General features: G+C 47.2%; 1 protein-coding gene across 15 annotated transcripts in view; it reads right to left on the reverse strand.

Moving 5' to 3' along the window:
* Nucleotides 1-23,717, reverse strand: part of RCOR3 (REST corepressor 3) — a 193,394-nt gene that overhangs the window by 144,547 nt on the left and 25,130 nt on the right. For 8 of the 15 annotated variants that reach the window (XM_029593272.1, XM_029593269.1, XM_029593274.1 and 5 more), the window contains exons 3-5: nucleotides 6,024-6,065; nucleotides 5,264-5,341; nucleotides 3,724-3,776 (exon numbers count right to left, since the gene is read on the reverse strand). In XM_029593272.1, coding sequence (XP_029449132.1) covers nucleotides 3,724-3,776; nucleotides 5,264-5,341; nucleotides 6,024-6,065 — 173 coding nt within the window. The remainder of the gene's footprint in view (nucleotides 1-3,723; nucleotides 3,777-5,263; nucleotides 5,342-6,023; nucleotides 6,066-23,717) is intronic. The other 7 variants (XM_029593275.1, XM_029593271.1, XM_029593277.1 and 4 more) reach the window with 1 other exon arrangement.

Here is a 23,717-nt window from a genome sequence, read left to right on the forward strand (position 1 = left end):
TGGGTAAGAGTATAGTGATAGGAGTATACTACTATCCACCTGGACAAAATGGTCAGACGGATGATGAAATGCTAAGAGAAATCAGGGAAGCAAATCAATTTGGCAGTGCAATAATAATGGGAGATTTCAATTACCACAATATTGACTGGGTAAATGTAACATCAGGATTTGCTAGAGAAAGTTCCTGGATGTAATAAATGATTGCTTCATGGAGCAATCTGTTCAGGAACCAACAAGAGAGGGAGCTATTTTAGATTTAATTCTTAGTGGAATGCAGGATTTGGTGAGAGAGCTAACAGTGGTGGGGCCACTTGGCAACAGTGATCATAACATGATCAAATTTAAACTAATAACTGGAAGAGGGACAATAAGTAAATCTGCAGCTCTAACACTAAACTTTCAAAAGGGAAACTGATAAAGAGGAAAATAGTTAAAAAAAAACTGAAAGGTGCAGCTGCAAAGGTTAAAAAAGTGTTCAACAGGCTTAGACATTGTTTAAAAATACAATCCTAGAAGCGCAGTCCATAAGAACATAAGAAAATGCCATACTGGGTCAGACCAAGGGTCCATCAAGCCCAGCATCCTGTTTCCAACAGTGGCCAATCCAGGCCATAAGAACCTGGCAAGTACCCAAAAACTAAGTCTATTCCATTTTACCATTGCTAATGGCAGTGGCTATTCTCTAAGTGAACTTAATAGCAGGTAATGGACTTCTCCTCCAAGAACTTATCCAATCCTTTTTTAAACACAGCTATACTAACTGCACTAACCACATCCTCTGGCAACAAATTCCAGAGTTTAATTGTGCGTTGAGTAAAAAAAGAACTTTCTCCGATTACTTTTAAATGTGCCCCATGCTAACTTCACGGAGTGCCCCCTAGTCTTTCTATTATCTGAAAGAGTAAATAACCGATTCACATCTACCTGTTCTAGACCTCTCATGATTTTAAACACCTCTATCATATCCCCTCTCAGCAGTCTCTTCTCCAATCTGAAAAGTCCTAACCTCTTTAGTCTTTCCTCATAGGGGAGCTGTTCCATTCCCCTTATTTTGGTAGCCCTTCTCTGTACCTTCTCCATCGCAATTGTATCTTTGAGATGTGGCGACCAGAATTGTACACAGTATTCAAGGTGCGGTCTCACCATGGAGCGATAGAGGCATTATGACATTTTCCCAACATTCTGTTTGCTTTTTTGACTGCCGCAGCACACTGAACCGATTTCAATGTGTTATCCACTATGACGACTATGTGTTATCCACTTCCTCCTGCAATTTATCACAATCTGCTTGTGATTTAACTACTCTGAACAATTTTGTATCTGCAAATTTAATTACCTCTCATTTCTTTCCAGATCATTTATAAATATATTGAAAAGGGTCCCAATACAGATCCCTGAGCCAATCCACTGCCTACTCCCTTCCACTAAGAAAATTGTCCATTTAATCCTACTCTGTTTCCCATCTTTTAGCCAGTTTGTAATCCACAAAAGGTCATCACCACCTATCCCATGACTTTTTACTTTTCCTAGAAGCCTCTCATGAGGAACTTTGTCAAACGCCTTCTGAAAATCCAAGTACACTACATCTACCGGTTCACCTTTATCCACATATTTATTAACTCCCTCAAAAAAGTGAAGCAGATTTGTGAGGCAAGTCTTGCCTTGGGTAAAGCCATGCTGGCTTGCCCTTACATGGCAAGCCTCACAGATAAGTTGCTTAGACTTTTTTTTGTCCCCAGCACTCTGCTCTAGGCAGCTTCCTGCATGCACCCATGCAAATACACACTCACATCGAGGCCATGGCCCAATGCACACAAGACCCACGGGAAGAGAATGCACACACATGCCTAAGTGTGCAGGGGGAGGGAGAACTTTCGCTACAGCCAACCACACAGCTGACTGAACTGAGTCTGAGACGTGGGGGCCTAGCCAAAAGCTACTCAACCCACCGAGCCCACGCCTTCTCCACTCTACACTAACTCTCCAGAGAAGTGAAAGGGAAAGGGGCAAGGACAATTGGTAAGTGAGGGGGCCTAAATTTCTTTTTTTTGAAGACAAAAGGAAGAAAGTCTATACCTGGTCAGGCTTCTAGACTTAACAGCACTCAACTGAGGGAGTGACCAAACAAGGTGTCACCTCCAGAGCTCAAGGGATGCATCTGAAACTTCTTGTTTTCTATTTTTTTTTTCCTTCAACCACAAGCAATCCCTACTAGAGAGATGCATGTCCACCATCTGCTGGAGACAGAATATTGGCAGATTTGTGTTAGGGAAGGCTATATATCAGTGATGTAAATGAGTTAGCTTTGCTCAATCTCCATTTGCTGGTAGGAGTGCATAATTAACTGGTGTGGACTGGCCTGCCTGAGCACAGAGGAACCATTTTCAAAGCATCTTCTATTTAAAAAAAAAAAAAAGACACTCCTTATAAAATCAATGTGCATTTGGGTGCTGATTCTCCTTAAAACCCCAGGAAAGCATTCTTCCAATATAAGTAAAGAGTAAATATATGAAACAGCCGAGAAGCTGACATGAGTAAGGAGATATATAAAACATACATTCCAGCCATAAAATGTCCACTTCATTACAAAAAAAAAAAAAAAAAACCAAACCACAACCGCTAGGCTAGAACAGTCCAGTATCATGTCTGAGTGAGTACCTACATAGCATATCCTAAGGGAGAGATCCCTTCCCTATTGCTCACTCCTAGAAATAAGTGGCAGCAATCCCCACATCTTAATTGGTCTGGTCTTCCAAAACCTCTCTCAACCCTCTTTTAGTCCTATTTATATTATTAGCCTTGACTATGTCTTTTGACAACAATCCAGAGATTTTCTTACTTATGCAATGAAACTCAAATTTGTTTTAATTTGCTCCTACTTTGTGTTTAATGGCGTGTTACCTAGACCTAGTACTGTTTGTTCCTTAATAATTACCTGTTCCATGCCACTTAATTTTAAAAATCTTTCACATGATATTGCATTAGGAGAAAAATATTTAAAAAAAAAAAAAAAAGGTAAGTAGAGGCACAGGAAAAAAATCCAAAACAAAGAAGCAAGAGAGTCCAGAAACGGTTTTGTACAAGCCTACCACACTTAGGACACCATCAGTGGTAAAAACTGGAATGGCTGAAGTTTAAAACTGTGGTGCAGCAGTATAGGTATGCAAATCTAAAAGACTTAGTGACATTCACCAGAACTGGCTCAACAGTATGGGCAATGTGTTACTCTAATGTGCATCTCTTTGCTATTATACCAGAGAGTAAATGAAAGAAGAATGCTCTCTCGCACACTGCACAAGACTTCTCAATCCAGCTGAGCTGCATTAGTGCTTATTTACTCCAGGGTAAAAACTGCCGAAGATTTGATGAAGACCGAATATTTTCAACTGGAAAACTGCCAAAGCAAACACTAGGCGTGAAACAGATAAATCTGCCCTTACAACTGTAGGCATCTCAAATACTGCAGTGTGGCATAGTAAGACATTCAATTCCTACACATTTCTTTAACTGCTGGAGTTGTAAGAAACTCGACACATCCAGCAAGAAAATAACCACAATATCCCAAAGACAGCCCACTGGCCACCATGCTACTAGTGCCAAGTTTAGGATGTGGACAGTTTGCTTTCCTATAAAAATGAGTAAAATGCATTATGGTAGCCATTTAGTGAGAGCCAAGAAAGCTATGAAGATATTTAAAAAAAAAAAAAAAAAAAAGCTACGCACCTGTTCCACATTGTAGCCATGTTTTTCCTTTGCTATAGCAATATATTCATCCACTGTAATAAAGCAACAAAATTATTTCTCTTGCCTTGAGAAGCTACCACCAAGCACAGAAAGCTATACATATGTTAATAAATTAGAATTAGGTTCTGAAAGTTAATAGAGTTGTCTTTTCTACAATGCATTCAATTTCAGGCCACTTTTCTATGCACTTGTATGGAGCAGTAGTCATTTCAAAATAAGAGTGTGGAAGCATGAGGTAAGCTCCAAATGCATTTGATGTTTTACATGCTAGAAACTGCCCGATAGGATTTCATTACCTAAAGACAACCATATGTTCAAGGATTTGAAAACTGTGACTTACTCATTACAGCAGAAATACATGCACCATGTATTACACGCCGGTCACCAGGAACCTCCTTGTTCCCCCCCCCCACCCCTCATTCTGCCCAGTGCAGCCCTCTCCTTCTCCTCCTGTTGCTGATCAGAGCCACAGACAGTGCAGCTACCTTCTCCTCCAAGCAGATTTTCAAAACCCAACCCATGTGGCACTCTGTTTAACGCTCATCTTTGGACAATCCCAGCTAGAACTACAGTATAGAAGTTATAGTTGCACCTAGGACTAAACTCAAGGGACTTAGTTAGATCTGCAGAACAGAGCACATCCATCCAGTGAAATCTGTCCTTGCAGGTGACAACAGTTCACTACCTTGGTCTAGTAAAATGTACCCAAGATGCTGCTGTACATGACCTTTCAAACAGAGATGTCTTAGGGAGGGCAAGTGGGCTGGCTGCCTGGTCATGCACTCACTTTAGACTGCTTGCATTTGTGATACGGCAGCCAGCGGCCTATGGTTTGCCACTAGCATTCCCACCCCATGCAGATTTTTTTTTTTTTTTTTAAACTCACCCCTACCCCCCTCCAGGGATCTGCCCTGCTTTACAAGCCTAGTCCTGTCCCTCAATGAACAGTTGTTAATACCGGCAAAGCCAGAAGATCACAGCTACCCAGAGTCCAGTTTTTTTCCAGGTCTAATGATGACCATTAGAACTTCGTATTCTAAGGACAAGACCTTGGCAATTCCTGCATGTCCCCACTCTGGTTTTCATAAAGTAAATCAACTAAGAAAAAAAAAATAATTTCTCATTCATACAGAGGAAAATGAAACGCTGGCTGTAGAAACTAACAGACTGTCCACATAGACAGATTCTACTGTGGGGAAATACCACAGGACAGTAATACATAACACTAGCTGAGTGGTCCAGCAGGCTACTCATGTCATGTTAGAACTGAAAGCTGACTGGGTTGGTACACACTCCATTCCCCACCCACCTATGATGCCTTAAAAGCAGGAGGGCAAAACCTGATCGGAGGGGGGGGGAAGAAAAAGAAAAGAACACACTTATGCAAGACTTTGGCCTGACCTTTCCAGAATTACTTTCTTACTGATCACCTAGATTTAAAATTCTACTTTTACAAAAAAAAAAACCCAAAACAAAAAAACAAAAAACCAGGTCTTCTGAAGAAAGCGAACAAACTTACATTTGGTATCTGGTATACTGTGGTGTGGGGACCATACCAGCATCCCTCCATTGTCTTTATCAGTATACTTTGTGGCCCCTGAAGTTAAACAAAAAAAGTATTAATGTCCATGTTTAGAAAACAAGCTTTACTTCTCAGTTCTAAAGATCACCTAAACCTTTATAACCAAATTAGGGTGTAAATTCCTTGGTATTACCATCTCAAAAATCTACACAAACCTCAATTTTTCTAAGCAACTTTGGTATTATATAGCAACACTTGCTATGCAACTTTTCTGTATGGAGGAGCCAGCTGCAAGACTGATCCCAGGCCTGCAAGAGAAGACAACCTGCTGCGGCAGCATTGTAAGACAGGACTGCAGTACACTGCAGCCCCGGTGGAGCACAATGTGCTGACTGCTGAAAAGAGGGCGCTGCTCTGTCCTGCATGTCACCAAAGCAGGAGGTGCAGAACGGTTAGGGATAAAGTATTACAAAAACAGAATCTCCCCTCTCCCTCAATTCATGATATCATCTTCCCTCTCTCCACTTCTCTCCCCCACCATCATCCTCCTCCATTTTCCCCTCCCCTGTCATCAACCTTCTCTTCCCTTACACCCCCTGTCATCACCTTCCTTCAACCTCGCTCCATGGCATCATCTCCCCTCTCCTCTATCTCCTGGCATCAACTTCTCTTCTCTCCCCCACACCTGGTGGCACATTTCAGCTGTCCCCACCCCACTTCCAATCCTTGAACAGCAGATGCCTGGGAGCAGACTTACCCAGTGCTGTTTCTTCCACCTTTGTCAACTTCCATCTGCAATCTAAACCACAAGGGGGAGGTTAGCAAATCTCACAAGTCTACAGAGCCCCAGTGCAGTTTCCATTGCAAAGAGCCAACAGAAGGAAAGCAGGAGCAGCACTAAGCGCTGCTCTGACACCCCCTCCTGGTGGGAGGACATCCTGCAGGCCCAGAGGGGAAAGTCAAAATAATGCCTGCAGCCACGGCACACCTGTACTTCAGACAGCACAGGAGTGTGCCGTAGCACACCGATTGGGGAAAGCTGCCCTAATAATCCCTTCTAAAGAAAAGCCAAAAGCTGCTGAACTTGATGCCTTCAACAAATAACCCCCTTCACAGCACCAGGTCTCTAAAAAGCTTCCCACACACTAATGTATGCCAAGAAAGTGCAAGATATACAAGCCTTCAGAAGAATCACCAACAATGAGGAATACCCCAATTTCAATGTCCTCTCACGGGCCAAGCTCTAAGCAAGAACTGAGGGGGTTCCTCCTTGATTGGACCTTAGCACAGTAATCCTCTGCCCTTGGGTAACCACAGTGGGTTCCCACTTATCTGCATAGATTAGCATACCAAGGTAGTCTTGGCCAATTCAGCACCTTTAGAACAACTTATTCTTGAATATCTCCTTAGCATCTGATTTCATTCTCCCCACAGAGGGGAAAGACAAATGATGGCTCAGTCTAGGTTGTATTAGAGAATCAATTCTTTCCATTCTCAGCTCTTCCCTGCTGAGATCAAGATAGCTTCCACTTCTTTAAAGAACTACCAGGGAAGAAACTATAATTCATTCAACATTCATTCTGCAAGGACTAGAGAAAGCAAATTCAAATGCAGACACAAACCATCCTTGAGTGGGATGTTGAGGGATGGGGGAATTACCCACTGGGGGGGGGGGGGGGGGGGGGGGGGGGGGGGGGGGGGGGGGGGGGGAAGTTGCTTGGACAACCATGCTTTTCTTGGTCATTCTGGAGCAATGAGAATCATTTTTGCATGATCCTGTAGCATTTTCTGGACTATCCTTGCAATTAACAGGATTGGAGCTTAGGCATACAGAAGATCTGCAACACAGCATAGCAGAAAAGCATTCTGAGTTAAATCGAATCTGCCTGAAGAATGTAACAAATATCTGTATTTGTTGGTCTCTGTAGTAAGTTGTTGATTGACGGTTGAGTCCCCCCCAAAGCAGGAACAAAATTTGTCATCTGCTACTAAACATTTTTATAGTGGTACGACACACAGCACTCTGTAAACCAAAAAAAAAAGTCCCTGCTCAAAGTTTACAATCTAATAAAACAAACATAAAAAAGACAAGAGACTTGGGGCATTTCATAAAGTAAAACAATGGTTAAAAAGAAATGAGAAAAAAATTTAATGAGGCTAAAAGGCATTCAGGCATAAGATTTAAAAGCAGCCTCAAAGGTGGGTCTTTAGATGTGGTTTAAACATGGCGAGAGAGGGAGCATGACACACCAGTTCAGGAAGTCTATTCCAAGCACATGGTGCAGCCAGATGGAAAGCAGTCAGGAATTTGTGGAGAGAAGGGCATAGATAGGAGTGACTTATCTGATGAGCAGAGTGCACGAGGAAGGGTGTAGAGCAGGGGTCGGGAACCCATGGCTCGCGAGCCAGATATGGCTCTTTTGAGGGCTGCATCTGGCTCGCAGACAGTCGCCACACTTTCCCGCTGACCCAGCTGCTCCCCGGTCCTCCTCCGCCCGGGCTTAAAATGCTGTCAGCCCGGGCGGACCGCGGCAGGACAGCTGGAGTCAGCGGCACCGGCGTGCTCTCTTCTTCCCGGCCCCCCCCCCCCCCAGGGCCCGGAAGAGGAAGTGGAGAGTATCGGGTGCCTGCGCGGCAAGAAGAGGCCACGCTAGTGCGCTCGGCATCGGCCCAAAGAAAAGAAGGCTGCAGCGCGGCTCGGAGGAAAATGATGAGGTTCAACCGCGGCCGATGGGACGCCGCCTCCGCGAGGGCTGAAAATGAAGAGGTTAGCGTTGGGAGGAGGCTGCTGCTGCCGCGAGTTCCCGGGGTGGGGGAGAGAAAGAGTGAATGAGCGAGCAAACATGAGTGAGCAAACACTCGCTCATTCACTCTCTCTCCCCCCCACCCCGGGAACTCACGGCAGCAGCAGCCTCCTCCCAACGCTAACCTCTTCATTTTCAGCCCTCGCGGAGGCGGCGTCCCATCGGCCGCGGTTGAACCTCATCATTTTCCTCCGAGCCGCGCTGCAGCCTTCTTTTCTTTGGGCCGATGCCGAGCGCACTAGCGTGGCCTCTTCTTGCCGCGCAGGCACCAGATACTCTCCACTTCCTCTTCCGGGCCGCGGGGGGGGGGGGCCCTGTGTGTGTGAGTGAGTGAGAGATGCATCTCCACTTCCTCTTGTGTGTGTGTGTGAGAGTGAGAGATTGCATGTATGTGAATGATTGAGAGCCTGTACATGTGAAAAAGAGTATGTCTGTGATTGAGAGCCTGCCTGTGAGAGAGAGAGAGAGAGAGCATGAATGTAAGTTTACCATTGGGAACCTGTATGTGTAAGTTTGTGATTGAAAACCTGTTTGTGTGAAAGAGTATGTGTGTATGATTGAGATCCTTTGTGTGAGAGAAATCATGTGTATGTATGATTAAGAGCCTGTGTGTATAAGTAAGAGAGAGATCATATGTGTCTGTGTGTGATTGAGAGCTGGTTTAGGTGATGGAGCATGTGAGTATGTGATTGAGAGCCTGTGTTTAAATAAGAGAGAGAGACCATGTGTGTCTGTGTGTGATTGAGAGCTGATTTAGGTGAGGGAGCATGTGAGTATGTGATTGAGAGCCTGTGTGTAAATGAGAGAAAAAGAGGACATGTTTGTAAGCATGTGAATGAGAGTCTGTGTGTGAGAGAAAAAGACAGCATGTATTTATGTGATTGAAAGCCTGTGTGTGTGTGTAAGCGTGAAAAGATAGTATGTGTGTAAATGCGTAATTAAGAGCCTATATAAGTGAGAGAGAAAAAACATGGGTATATGTGAGTACTGAGAGCATGTGTGTATATGTGTGTCATTGAGAGCCAGTGTGAGAGAGAGCGCTGGTATATGACAGAGAGGAGAAAGTTCCAAGCAAACCACCCCACCTCCTGCTAATTCAGAACAATCTCAGGACACCTGATATCAAACGTTCCCAGGTATGCAGAGCAAAAAAATTTTTGTATCCTTATTTTTCATTACTGGGTCTTTGTGTCTGCTATTTTGAAATATTTTGTTGGTATCTGGAAATGTTTTATATGAGTTTTTAATTATTGGATATTCCACTCATCAGCTGTTTCGAAATATGTTCTTTTTGTTAGTACAGTTTTACTGCTGATGATTTTATATTTCTTGATTTGTTTTATAAGGATGGGTGATGTTTCTTTTTTCCTTTGTTACACTGCATACAGAGACTCTGGCTTGTTGCAGTTTCCAATTCAGTTTTTGTCTGCATGCTTCTAGTTATGCGTTTTGGTCTCTTTATTCTTTGTTAGGTGAGGGTTAGCACATGTGACTCAGGTGAGATTTTCTGCTGGCGTGTAGTTTCTGTGTAGGACTCTATAGCAGCCTGACTTGGTCCATTTTCCTAATAGGAGATGTATTGGTGTCTTAAGGCCTGGTGTAATATTTTCAGAGACTTATTGTACTTTAAAAGTGTGATCTTACATAAAATGCACACATTTACTTGTATTTAGTTTTAAACATATTGTATGGCTCTCATGGAATTACATTTTAAAATATGTGGCGTTTATGGCTCTCTCAGCCAAAAAGGTTCCTGACCCCTGGTGCAGAGAGATGCTACAGAATGAAGGTATTTGTAGGCAAGGAGCTTTAACTGTATGCGAGCCAATACAGTAACTTCAGAAGAGGGGTTATGCGAGTAGCAACTTTGGCGAAAGATAAGTCACACAGCTGCATTTAGGATAGATTGTAGTTAGAGAGATGGCTTGCCAGGAGGTGCTGTGAGGAGTAGGCTGCAATAGTCTTAAGCAGGAGGAAATGAGTGGATAAGTGTTCTGGTAATGTGTTCAGAAAGGAAAGCTTTTAGCAATGTTGAGAGAAAAACTGAACGTTCTAGCAGAGTTTTGGATATGCGAAGAGAACAAGATCAAAAGACGACTTCTAGATTATGGGCTGAGGGGACCAGAAGGATGACCATATTATTCAGAGGAAGAAGGGAGGAGGGATAATCCAATATCCACTAGTGAGGATGAACTACTTGATTAAGGCAATCTGCCAGAGTGTTTTGGAACCCTGGGAAGGTGTGACTAGCAGATTTCCATTGTGGATAGCCCACATCCAAATCGAGAGCTTCTTGACAAAGACCAAAGGAACCTCTTCCCCCCTCGTTTGTTTTCATAGAACACGGCAACTTGGAATGTCTGAATCAAGATTATTTTTCCTGCTAGAAGGTGAGCGAAAGCTTTCAATGCATACTGGATGGCACATAGCTCCAAGAGGTTGATCTGAAGAAGACTCTTTACCAAGAACCATGTTCTCAGAGTTTGAGCCATATATGTATGAGCTCCAGGTCTCAAATTAAATCTTCTGGACAGGAATAAAGTTTGATTTGATGAAGATGACCAGGAAATCCATGGACAGTAGTATCTGAAAGGTTCCTCCCAGTTAGGTGTTCTAGATACCCTAAAAAAAACCAGTCACCAACCAATCGTACAGAGGGAAAAACGCAGACCCCATCCAGCGTAAATATGCAGCTACCACCACCACCAGGTACTGGGCAAATATCCTCTGGGCTGCAAATAGGCCGAAAGAACTTTGTACTGGTAATGAATTATCTCCAGTGCAAATGATGAACTGAGATATGAGCACAGACATCCTTGAGATCCAGGGCACACACTGAATTAACTGGTTGGATGAAGAGAAGAATCATGTGAAGGAGTTAGTCTCAAACTCCCACATAAAGTCTTTAGGAATGAGAGATTAACAGGTCTTGTTCCTCGGGAAGAACTCGCTTTATCAATCTTTGTCAAGAGGCGTGACCACCTCCAGATGAAACTGGGCTGACTGATAAGATATGAATTGAAGACTGCAAACCACTGGGTCAAAGGTAGGTGAGAAATGCAGGCTGTAACCACACCACATTTTTTCGGGACCCTGTGATCTTTAGCGTTTTTTTTCTACTCAAGGGAAAAAAAAAAAAAAAGAGATTAAGCCTTCTCTCTCACTAGAGCAGCAGGGAGGTTGAGATGCATCAAAAGCCAGATACAGATTCCAGCTGGGGCTGATGAAATATTTTAGGCTGACAGTTCCCTTTTTATACCCTCTGGCAGGAAGAAGATGTTGCTGCTGCAAAAGGAGGGGCAGACAGAATGCCAGTAAGACCAGAAGGAGAATTTCTGAAAGAAAGAACATACAAGTATTGGCATCTTAGAGCTGGAAGTTGGTTGCCTCTATTTTGATAGCACTAGGCTGCTGTCCAATCTGTGCCACAGTCCCCTTGACTCTGTCCCCTGAACAAGGGACATCTGCAATCTGGTCATGGACATCTTCTCTCAACCACGCCTGCCCACAGACCCCCCAATGGCTACCTCTAAAGTCCTCACCACAGTGTTGAAAGCTTTACAGACCAAGTGAACCAGACGCTGCTTACACTCCTCGGCATCCTGAGCCACTTTACACACTGCAGACTGCTCAGGGTCCAAGAACTATTACGAAAATAAAGTCCCGCATGGATGTAAATACTAAAATCATATTCAGCATGGCATTTTTCCCCCAAAAAAGGTGTCTAGTAACTTCAGTCTTTACCCTGGCTGAATGTCAAATCTCCCTATTTTTCTTGCCCTCGAGAGCTGACTACTATTTAGTCCTGGGGGAATTCTGCACTACTGCAGAGCGCAGAATTTCTCCCGCACAGAAAATGGCAGAGGAAACCCCAGTGTGCCGCAAGCCGAGCATGAGCAAAGATGAAGGCCCTGATGAGAGTGGGTGAGCCTACATGAGGAGATTGTGAAGGAGTGCGTATGTGTGAGAGACATAGGTAGCCCGTGTGAGAGTATGCACGAGAGAGAGAAGAGAGAGAGGGAGCTTGTGTGGATGTGTATGCAAGAGAGAGGGTCACTGTATGTGGGGGATGTGTGTGCGCGAGAGGAGAGAGCCTGTATGAAGGTGTGTTTCTGCACTAGAGGGAGGTGTGTGAGAGAGGGACAGTGGAAGTGGCGATAAGAGTGGAAGGGCTGGAACCTAGATGTGGAGATAGATATTGGCAGGTGGAGGAGTTGGGGCCTGAGAGAACAAAGTGGCCAGGGGAGTAGGGAGAGAGTGTGGAAGGGACACTTTACGGTGGATTTCTGGGAAAAGTCTGCTCAAAATTACTTAAAGATGCAGAATTTTAAATAACTTTTCTGTACTAATTTAAAGTGTAGTTAAAAACTGTCAAATTTTGACCAATATAAAGTATGCAGAATTAAGTTTTTGTGTACAGAATTCCCCCAGGAGTAAACTACTGAACAGTGCAGAAGCTGTACAATGCCAAAAACAAGGAGGTGGTTGCACCCTGTATTTGAAATCCAATTTCCTGGACACCAGCATGTGCATGGTGGGAGTTTGCAACATTCTGGAAAGCAGTTTGTATACTGGGATCACTGCTGCACCTACCAGGGGTGGCAAGAGCTACAAAGAGATTAAACCTCCATTCTCAGATCTATTGCCCGACACTTGATGCCTTTGCACTTATCTAGAAACTTGGAATAGCAGAAGTCCTTAGGTGGTGAAGCAATTCCGGCAAGATTTTCAATAGAATCCTCATTGGACCTCGCTGATCCAGGTAAAGAGAAAAACACTGATCCATAACCCAATGATGAAGAGACCTGTTGCCTCAGGGGTAAAACATCTTGAGGGAACAATGATCTAGCCAAATCTTCCACATTGTCCTATGACTCAGGGCACAGCTCCCATTACCTGCTATTAATCAATGTTGACATAGAAAATAGCCACTAATATTACTAGCATCAGTAGCGTGGGATAGACTTAATTTTTGGGTACTTGCCGCCTGAATGGCCACTGCTGGAGACAGGATACTGGGCTTGATGGACCCTTGGTCTGACCAACTATGGCAATTTATGTTCTTAACCACAGGCAAAGGCTTTGCCTGAATATTAAGGACCAACAACCTTGGCTTACAGCTCTTAGAAACATAGAAATGACGGCAGAAGACGACCAAATGGCCCATCCAGTCTGCCCAGCAAGCCATGCACTCTTTTTTTCTCTCATACTTGTTACGCCTGGGTTTTAGTACCCCTTAGTTCCATTTCCCCTCCACCCCACCACCAATGTAGAGAGCAGTGCCGGAACCACATCCAAGTGAATATCTAGCTTAATTAGGGGTAGTAACCGCAGCAATAAGCAAGCTACACCCATGCCTTTGTCCACCCAGACTATGTAATTCAGACCTTGTTGGTTGTTGTCCATATACAGATCCTCTTTTCCACATTCCCCCTGCTGTTGAAGCAGAGAGCTATGCTGGATATGTATTGAAAGTAAAGTATCAGCTTATTTGGTTTTGGGGAAGAAACCACCATAACAAGCAAGCTACATCTCGCTTTTTTGTGAATGCAAATCCTTTTTTTTTCTTCCACATTTCCTCTTGCGGTTGAAGCCTAGAGCAATGATGGAGTCTCATTAACCGTGTGTATGTACATTGAACAAGGGTATTATCTTGTTCAATGTACTTAACCACAGGCAAAGGCTGTGGTTAAGTACATCCATCCCTCCATAACTCCATCCCTCCAGAACTCAGAACATCCCTCCATAACTCCATCCCTCCATAACTCAGAAACGAACCATGTCTCCTAACCTTTAGGAAAAGACTCAAGACATGGCTTTTCAGGCAAGCCTTCTCAAACTCTACCTAAGATGCACCATAAACAAACTCTCTACTCAGAGACTGTACATATGAGACACCATATTTATATTGAACTTTTGTATATAATTATTCTCCTCTATCTCTTTCTATTTCTTACATTCCCAGTTCATTAGCCCTTGTTAATTGTAACTGCTTCTCTTCATCACGTTATTTATGTTTTTTGGTTGTATTATCCGCACCCCTGTTTTCTGTAAACCGACATGATGTGAACGAGTTCATGAATGCCGGTATAAAAAAAACCTTAAATAAATAAATAAATAAATCTCCAGGTAGTAGCGCTCATTCTCGCGAGCCACATTAACAATCAACAAATATTGAACAAGCCTAATAATTGGCAATACCTATATAGCCTATGTCCTCACCGGTAATTTTATATACTCTTACCCACCCCTCTGCTTTTTTTTTTTTTGGAGATGGCAGCCTTCCATCCTTCCGCTCCATGAAGGTGGTATACCATTGGCATCCCGCTCCGTGAATGCCACTCCAGCCTTCTGCTCCGTGAAGATGGAACACCGACCACTGGCATCCCGCTCCGTGAATGCCTCTGTGGCTACTGCCGCTCCGTGCAGTGTTCTGCCCCCTCCTCCCACCTCTGGCCTTGCGGGCCCCGGGTATTGATCCCTGCATCCGCTACTTTTTGTGGCTGTGACAACTCCCCCCCCCCCCCCAAACAAGACCTTTAATTTGGGCTTCAAGGGCTGCAGCTTCTCCCTTTTGCTGCAACAGGTCTAAGGCGATCTCTAGCTCAGCCTTTCTGCGCACTTCGGCGGCAGCTGTGGCTTCCTGTTCTTTTATTCTGAGCCCTTCTATCTTGAGGGCTGCTGCTTGTTCGGCATACTGTATCCGAGCCACCCCCTCTTCATTCACGTCCTCTAGACTTGATGGATCCACAGTGTTTATCCCATGCCCCTTTGAAGTCCTTCACAGTTCGGGTCTTCACCACTTCCTCCGGAAGGGCATTCCAGGCATCCACCATTCTCTCCGTGAAGAAATACTTCCTGACATTGGTTCTTAGTCTTCCTCCCTGGAGCCTCAGCTCGTGACCTCTGGTTCTGCTGATTTTTTTCTGACGGAAAAGGTTTGTCGTCGTCATCTTTGGATCGTTAAAGCCTTTCAAGTATCTGAAAGTCTGAATCCTATCACCCCTGCTCCTCCTTTCTTCCAGGGTGTACATATTTAGATTCTTCAATCTCTCCTCGTATGACATTCGATGAAGACCCTCCACCTTTTTTGTCGCCCTTCTCTGGACCGCCTCCATCTTGTCTCTGTCTCTTCGGAGATACAGTCTCCAGAACTGAACACAGTATTCCAGGTGAGGCCTCACCAAGGACTTGTACAAGGAGATAATCACTTCCCTTTTCTTACTTGATATTCCTCTCTCTATGCAGCCCAGCCTCTTCCATATGGCTATGCCGCAGTGTGGAGCTGGTAGGTGCCCCAATTTGAGGAATAAGTCACCCATTTTTGATAGAGGTCCAGTGCTCCTCTCCTGTTTTCAGGAGCCAGGGAAACAGACATTCTTCACCAACCCAGTGACTTCATCCACCAACTGCTATGGGTCTTTGAGCTGGAATTGAAGAGAAATCCTCTTCTCCGTCTGCTGAAGAAGTGCTTGGCTCCAACAGAAGGGAGGGCTCAGAGGCACTCAATGCTAAGTTAGACCAGCTCAGCTGTCCTCTGTGGCAGAATTACCTCTGGCACCTTCTTTAAAATTGATACTGCAGGAATAATGGAAGGAATTGGCACAGGTGTTTTCAGCTTCCACACCAGTGGTGCTATGGAAAGCATGCTCTGCACTGAAGCTATCAATCCCCCTTGATGTGCAGGGATCTGGGAAGAAAAGGTGTGCCAGTATCATGGGGGGCGAGGAATCTTCTGCATCATAAAAGATGGGACCTGTGACATGGCACCAAACAAAACTGGGCTTCCAGGCAAAGCCATCCAAAGTTCCTGGGCCATCAGTTCCTGACTGTGAGCTCTCCAACCCCGGAGACAACTATTGTGAGCACCAACCAGTTCGGGAAGGACAAGGAAACTCCCTCTCTCAGATGAGCCTCCTGCAACCACCACTGGGGGAGAGAGCAAGATTTCCATCAGCAAGTGGAGCCGAACAGTCCTGAGACTGAGTTCCAATGAGACAGCAGCGAGTGCTGAAGAGGATGCATGTGCGCCTTTGCACACGGCACTACTTCCACTTTGCCATCAAGCTGGAGCACCTGCAGATAAATGCTATACGCCAGGCGGTGCAGTACTATCAACTGATGCACCTGAGACATCAATTTCTGAATGTGAACTTCCGGGGGGGGGGGGGGGGGGGGGGGGGAACGGACGACTTTGTCCAGCCTCTTGTCGAAGTGAACTCCCAGATACTCCGACTGAGAAGGCTGGAGACATCTTGGCCACATTCACCACCCAACCGAGCTTCTGCAGCAAGAAGTTAGCTTGTTGGTCACCAGACAGCTCTCTGCCAAAGACTTGGCCCAAATAAGCCAGTCACCCAAGCATGAGTTTTCCAGGATCCCATCTTTTCTCAACGCTGCTGCCACATCCAAAATAACCTTGGAAAAAGTTCTGGGAGCGGTGGCGAGACTAAAAGGCAGCACCCAAAACAGATGACGACAACCCAGCACGTAAAGCGTAGAAAACATTGGTGCTCCAAACTGATGGGAGGATGAATATAAGCCTCTGACAGATCCAGGGAGGTTAGAAATTCTCAATTGTACGGCCATTATCTCAGATAAATGAGTCACCCACGGATGACGCTCTAGGTCCAGGATGGGACAAAAGGAACCTTCCTTCTTCGGTACAACAAAATAAATGGAATAACGCCCCATATTTTCCTGAGACGTAGGCATGGGAAGCACAGCCCTCAGCCAGAGGAGCTTCAGAGGCATAAACTCCACTGTCTGCTTCTTCTGCGGGGAGTGGCAAGGAAATACCATAATCACATCCCAAGCAATACTGTGAAACTGCAGCACATATCCTTCCTGTATCACTTCCAGGACCCACTGACCAGATGTGATCTCAACTCACCTCTGATAAAAGAAAGATAGGTAGGAGGCACCCCCTATCTCCTAAGGTAGGTCGGCAAACTTTCATTGGGAAGCTTGGGATGGGCTGTCACCTGAGCCTGCTCCTCTCTTGGACTACTGGGGATGAAAAGAATGAGACTTACCAAAAGGCAGAGTCCTTTAAAAGATCAGGTTTCTGTAGGGACGAAAACACCTGGAACCTCTGAGTCAACCTGCAATTGCTTATCTTCTGGTAATAACTGGGGATTTGCTCCACTTATTGGCCAGCTTTTCTAACTCGCTACCAAAGAGTGAGCTTTTAAAGGACATTTTTGTAAGATTAGCCTTTGAGGCTGCATTAGCTGACCAATTCCGCCTGGCCACCACCAGCGAAGCCACTCCTCTGGCCAAGGTACGGACCAAATCACAGCCCGCATCTGCTCTGAAATTCACCCCTGAATCATCCACCTCCCGAGAAGTGACAAGAAGGCGCCACAAGGGCACAACAGGAAGCAATCTGCAAGGTCATTTCCACATTAAGGCCTGCTTAAGGATATGCCTATCATGCACATCCTTCAAAAGCAGCTCCTCCCTCCACGGGGGGAGGGTAGTCCATTTAGATATGGCACAGACAAACTCATCCTCTTTGGGAAAATACAAATGCTCTCACAGCTGGATCCAGAAGGTATAGGCCTTCCAATGCCTAACCCCCTTTGAAATTTGCCTCCAGAGCATCTCATTCAAGATCAATCATTTCTTGAATGGCGTCCATAACAAGAAAAAAGCAAGAGGATTTACACAAGGAGACAAAAATAGGATTCTTCAGCTTTGACAGAATCCTTGCCAGGCACTCCCAGCATCTTCAATGTCTAGGAAATCAGGGCCAGGTGGTCATCTCTATGAAAGAACTGTAGCATGGTTCGATATGGCTCCAACAGGAGGAATTTCACCATCTGCCTCATTAGCCGTGCCATGTGGGTCCCCACAAGGGATACCTGTGGCAAGTAGAGGCATTCCACAGTGCTTAACCGTAGGATTGGAAGGGGGGGGGGCCACCAGCCAAGGGTCCAACCTGACTGGAGTGGGCAAAGTGGAGTACTGTGCCTGAACAAAGGTTTGTAAACCTTGAAGGCACTCCACCCAAGAAAAAGCAGCCGGATCCAGACCAAGCCCAGAAGGTACTGGAGTGGGCCCAACTGAACTGCCATATCCTGAGGAGGAGTCAGTCAAGGGAATACCAAGTTCTGGCACACTTTCAGCCAATACCGTAACCAGACCATCAGAACAAGATGATCCAGGTTTAGCAAAATCCGAGGAAGACAACTGAGTATCCAAGCAGCGCTGACACATGTTGGAAGACAGGTCAGGCTGAGAAGCCCTAATATGACAGGCAATACAAACAGAAAGGAGCTTAGGCTTCTTGTATTGTTACTACGAGCGGCGGTAACTGCATTCAAATGGCTTGAGCTCAAAAAAGTTAGCCCCCCAGCAATAAGTGCGGCAAGGTGCACACACTACTAGTGCACCCCGCTGGAGCATATTACCACGCTCAAAAGGTTTTGAGTGCAAAAGTCATGCCTAGCACGGCACTCAAGTGTGCAGAGCTGACGCAATGCGCACTCCGATGACCTGTAGAGGGCATAAAGCAGGCACAAGGGTGAGCGAAAATGCCACTGCAGCCTACCTACAGCTGGTGTGCAGAGAAAAGCCTACCGCAAGGCCTAGCCCATCTGAACAGCTCAACCCACCAGGTTGCCCAGTTCCTCTAACCCCAATGTGAGCAGGAGTGATGTCAGGACGGCCTAAAAAACCCTGTCTCTGTAGCTAAAAACTTAAATAAAAAAAAAAACCAAACACACAGAACAAGGTAGCATTCCATGGTAGGTCCTCTGCTGCTAGCAGAAAAAGGAAAAAAAGTACCCCACCAACTAAGCAGTTGCTAGTCTAGTGGTAAATAAGAAATCACATGGAAACATCTTCCATACCAGCACAAGATGGGAGTCTTGCAACATGTGCGTGGTTCATAGCACCTGCTTCTTAGAGTCATCCTTACAATAAAATTTAAAGGAAAATTAGTTCTTACCTGTTAATTTTCATTCCTGTAGTACCACGGATCAGTCCAGACAGTGGGTTGAGCCTCCTTTCCAGCAGGTGGAGACAGACTAAAACTTGCATGATGGCCTACATCAGGACAGAGCCTATCCTCTCACCCTTCAGTATAACGTATGTCAAAGCATAAAACAATAAACCCAAGAATAGGATCAAGCAAGTAACCAAAAAGCTCAACGGAGCAACCATAGATTAATGTAGAAGCATGGTATACCTATACACTCTTGCATAAACTTGGTATAAAATAACCACCAAGGCTTCCGGTGTAAATGCTCAGTAATCTTGCACCAAGGAAAATATGAAAATCTGCAGACCTGCAAGAAGACAAGCTTTGAGAGGACAGAAGACAGACAGGGAAGAGCATCTGGACTGATCCGTGGTACTACAGGAACGAAAATTAACAGGTAAGAACTAATTTTTCCTTTCCTGTACGTACCCGGATCAGTCCAGACAGTGGGATGTACCAAAGCTTCCCTAAACTGGGTGGGACCGAGACAGTCCCGCTCGAAGCACTTGCCGCCCATAGGAACCGAACACCGGAGCGTGTACATCCAGACGGTAGTGCTGAGCAAAAGTGTGCAGAGACGTCTAAGTGGCAGCCCTGCAAATTTCCTGCGGGGAGACAGATTGACTCTCCGCCCACGAAGTAGCCTGAGAACGCAGAGAATGGGCCTTCAGACTCTCAGGAAGCGGACGACCTTGACAAAGATACGCCGAGGAAATGGCTTCCTTCAACCACCGCGCAATCGTGGTCTTAGAAGCCTGCTTACCGTGGTTGGGACCACTCCAAAGGACGAAGAGATTGTCCGATACCCGGAAGTCATTTGTGACCTGGAGATAGCGAAGCAAGACTCGTTTCACATCTAGCCAATGAAGGTCGCCACCCGCCGTACCCGCAATCTCCTCCGGAGAGAATGCTGGGAGTTCGACTGACTGGTTGACATGAAAAGCAGAGACAACCTTAGGAAGGAAGGAAGGAACTGTCCTGAGAGAAACCCCGGAATCGGAGAAACGCAAGAAGGGCTCCCGACAGGACAGCGCCTGAAGCTCGGAAATACGGCGAGCAGAGGAAATAGAGACCAGAAAGACAGTCTTTAGAGTAAGATCCTTGAGCGTAGCGTGGCGAAGAGGCTCGAAGGGAGCCGTACAGAGAGCACGAAGGACCAGGTTGAGACTCCACGACGGACACGTGGCCCGAGAGGGGGGGGGGGGGGGCGGAGGTGTCTAACGTCCCTCAGGAAACTAATCACGTCAGGGTGAGCTGCTAAGGCATGACCGTCCACCCGACCCAGGAGAGAGCCGAGCGCAGAGACTTGAACGCGTAGAGAACTGAAGGAGAGGCCCTTAGAGAGAGAGACCCTTCTGAAGAAAAGAAAGAATCAAAGGAATCGAGGCGGAGCGCACAGGGACACCCGCCTCCATAGGGCTGGACTCAAAAACTTTGCAGATGCGCACACAGGCCAGAGAAGTCTACTGCTTCCGGGCTCGCAGCAGGGTGGAGATGACCTCCTCCCTATAACCTTTGCGCCTCAGGCGACACCGTTCAAAAGCCAGGCCGCAAGACAGAAGTGATCGGCCTGGTCGAAAAATACAGGCCCCTGCCGGAGGAGACGAGGGAGATGACGGAGGCGCAGGGGCCCGTCCACCGCTAGATTGATGAGGATCCGCGAACCACGGCCTTCGCAGCCACTCGGGAGAGACGAGAATCACTGGTCCCCGGTGGAGCTCGATTCTCCTGAGAACTTTCCCCACCAGTGGCCATGGGGGGAAACACGTACAGAAGGACATCTGCTGGCCAAGGTAGAGCCAGAGCATCCACGCCCTCTGTGCTGTGCTCCCTCCAGCGGCTGAAGAACAGATTGGCCTTGGCATTGCGCAGAGTCGCCATGAGGTCGAGGTGAGGAGGACCCCACCTGTCCACTATCAGAGCCATGGCTGCGTCCGAGAGATCCCACTCTCCCGGATCGAGCGACTGCTGGCTGAGGAAGTCGGCTTGAACATGGTCTTTTCCGGCGATGTGAGAAGCCGCAAGGCACTGTAGGTGACGCTCCATCCAAGCGAGGAGACGGCTGGCTTCTAAGGCTACCAGGGGACTGCGAATGCCCCCTTGGCGATTGATGTAGGCAACTGTGGTGGAGTTGTCTGACAGGACTCGTACCGCCTTGCCGCGGATCAGGGGAAGGAACTCCTGAAGGACCAGGCGGACCGCCAAAGTTTCCAGTCGACTGATGTGCCAGCGCGACTGAGTCTGGGACCATGTCCTCTGGGTGGACTGAGAAAGGCAGACCGCACCCCAGCCCAACAGGCTGGCGTCCGTGGTTACTATCGTCTACTGTGGAGCTTGAAGAGGCATCCCTTGCAAGAGATGAGGAAGAGACAGCCACCACTGTAATTCATCAGTAGTAGACTCCAAGAACGGAAGGACTACGTGGAACTGCTCAGACACTGGTTGCCAACGAGGCAGCAAACCTTTCTGTAACGGACGCATATGAGCAAAGGCCCAGGGGACCAGATCGATGGTAGAAGCCATGGAGCCCAGGACTTGGAGATAATCCCAGGCTGTCGAGGAAGATAGCGCAATCAGATTCTGGACTTGATCGATCAGCTTGAGGGCTCGTGCCCGAGGTAAGAATACCTTGCCTACTCGGGTGTCGAAGTGTGTTCCCAGAAATCCCAACTCCTGGGAAGGCTGACGCTTGCTCTTGGAAAAAGTTCACTATCCACCCGAGAGAGGCAAGGAGCTCTAAGACGCGATCCACCGCCCGCCAGCAAGAGGTCTCCGACTTGACCCTGATGAGCCAATTGCCAGATAGGGATGGACGAGAATCCCCTCCCGGCGCAAGGCCGCTGCCACTACCACCATGACCTTCGTGAAGGTGCGAGGAGCGGTCGCGAGGCCGAAGGGGAGAGCTCGAAACGAAGTCCTGGTTGAGAATGTGGAATCTGAGATACTTCTGGTAGTCATGGTGGATGGGAATATGAAAATATGCTTCTGCGAGATCGAGGGAAGCAAGGAACTCTCCGGGACGGACCGCCGCAATGACCGCGTGTAGGGTTTCCATGCGGAAGTGGGGGATCTTGAGGGCCCGATTGACCCTCTTGAGGTCCAGGATTGGGCGGAAGGACCTGTCCTTTTTTGGCACGGTGAAGTAAATAGAATACTGGCTGGCGCCAATTTCCCATTTTGGGACTGGGACCACCGCCCCCAGATCCAGAAGCTTGGAGATAGTCTGGACCACCGTGTCCCTCTTGGCCCTCTCGCAGAAAGAGATCTGGAAGTTCCCTGACGAGGTCGAAAGCGTACCAGTCTCTGATAATGTCGAGGACCCACTGATCCAACGGGATTTTGACCCATTCCTCGAAAAACAGGGAGAGGCGTCCGCCGAGGTAAGGGACCGAGGAATGGGTCGGCTGAACTTCATTGCGTGGCAGGTTTAGCAGTGGTATGCACGGGCTGGCCCTCGCGAAAAGGCCGCCTGCCACGAAAGGACTGCGACCAGGACTGCGCACGAGAAGACCCCCTCACAGCACCGCCCCGCCCGCGAGAAGCAGAGCGACGCTGACCCCTGAAGCAAAAGCGAGAGGCAGTGAAGGACCGAGAAGACTTAGGGCGGTCCTCTGGAAGCTTATGGACCTTGTTGTCAGCCAAGGAGTCCATAAGCTTGTCGAGGTCCTCACCAAAGAGCATCTTACCTTTGAAGGGAAGCGTGCCCAGCCGGGTCTTCGAGGACTGATCAGCGGCGTAGCCAAAGGAGCCTCCGGGCAGCCACTGTCGAAACCATCGCCTTCGCCTGCACACGGACCAAATCGTAGAGGGCGTCTGACACGTAAGCGATTACCGCCTCCAGACGTTCGGTTTGTTCTGCCTCACCTGGCGGAAGCTCCCGGGCACAGAGTAACTGTTGGACCCACTGGAGGCCCGCCCGCATCATGAGACTGCTACAGCAAGACGCCCGAACCCTGAGGGCTAGGACGTCAAAGATGCGCTTCAGGTGAGCCTCCAGCTTACGATCTTGTGAACCCTTCAAGGCCGTGGAACCTTCCACTGGAATCGTGATGTGCTTGGCCACTGCAGAAACATAAGAATCCACCGATTGATATCGCAACAGCTCCAAGCCCTCTTCCGGGAGCTTATCCATCGCACGCCCCACCCGGAGCCTCCCATTCCCGCAGGATAAGGAGCTTAAGCATGGGGTGGAAGGGAAAGGCCGAGGCCGGAGCCCTCCCAAAACTGGGTTCATATCCTTAGGGAGTGAGGCCATGAGATTATCCAGGGAGGGACTTTCCAGACCCAGCTCCTCCAAAACAAGAAGGGAGGAGAGGCTCTAACACCTCCTTTCGAAAAAGGCGAAGGGCTCTGGGGTCATCCCTCTCTGGGGGGGGGGGGGGCACCCCCGGGATCACCCGCACCCGAACTGATCCCAGAGGCTCCGCGGCCGGTCCAGTGGTCAACGGCGCTGAACGAGGGATTTTTGGCGGGGGGGGGGGGGGGGGGCTTTCATCCAGCTCATGCAGGCTAGCTAGATAAGATTTGTGCATGAAGATGACGAAATCCGCAGAAAAAGGGACCCTGGATTTGCTTGGGGGGGGGGGGGGAGGTCAGGACCCCCCTCCTGGGGACCCGCGGGGGCCAAAATCAGGGGTTAAATCAAAATATCCGGCCCCCC

This window comes from Rhinatrema bivittatum, chromosome 3, assembly GCF_901001135.1.
Source record: "Rhinatrema bivittatum chromosome 3, aRhiBiv1.1, whole genome shotgun sequence".
NCBI classification, from domain to species: domain Eukaryota; kingdom Metazoa; phylum Chordata; class Amphibia; order Gymnophiona; family Rhinatrematidae; genus Rhinatrema; species Rhinatrema bivittatum.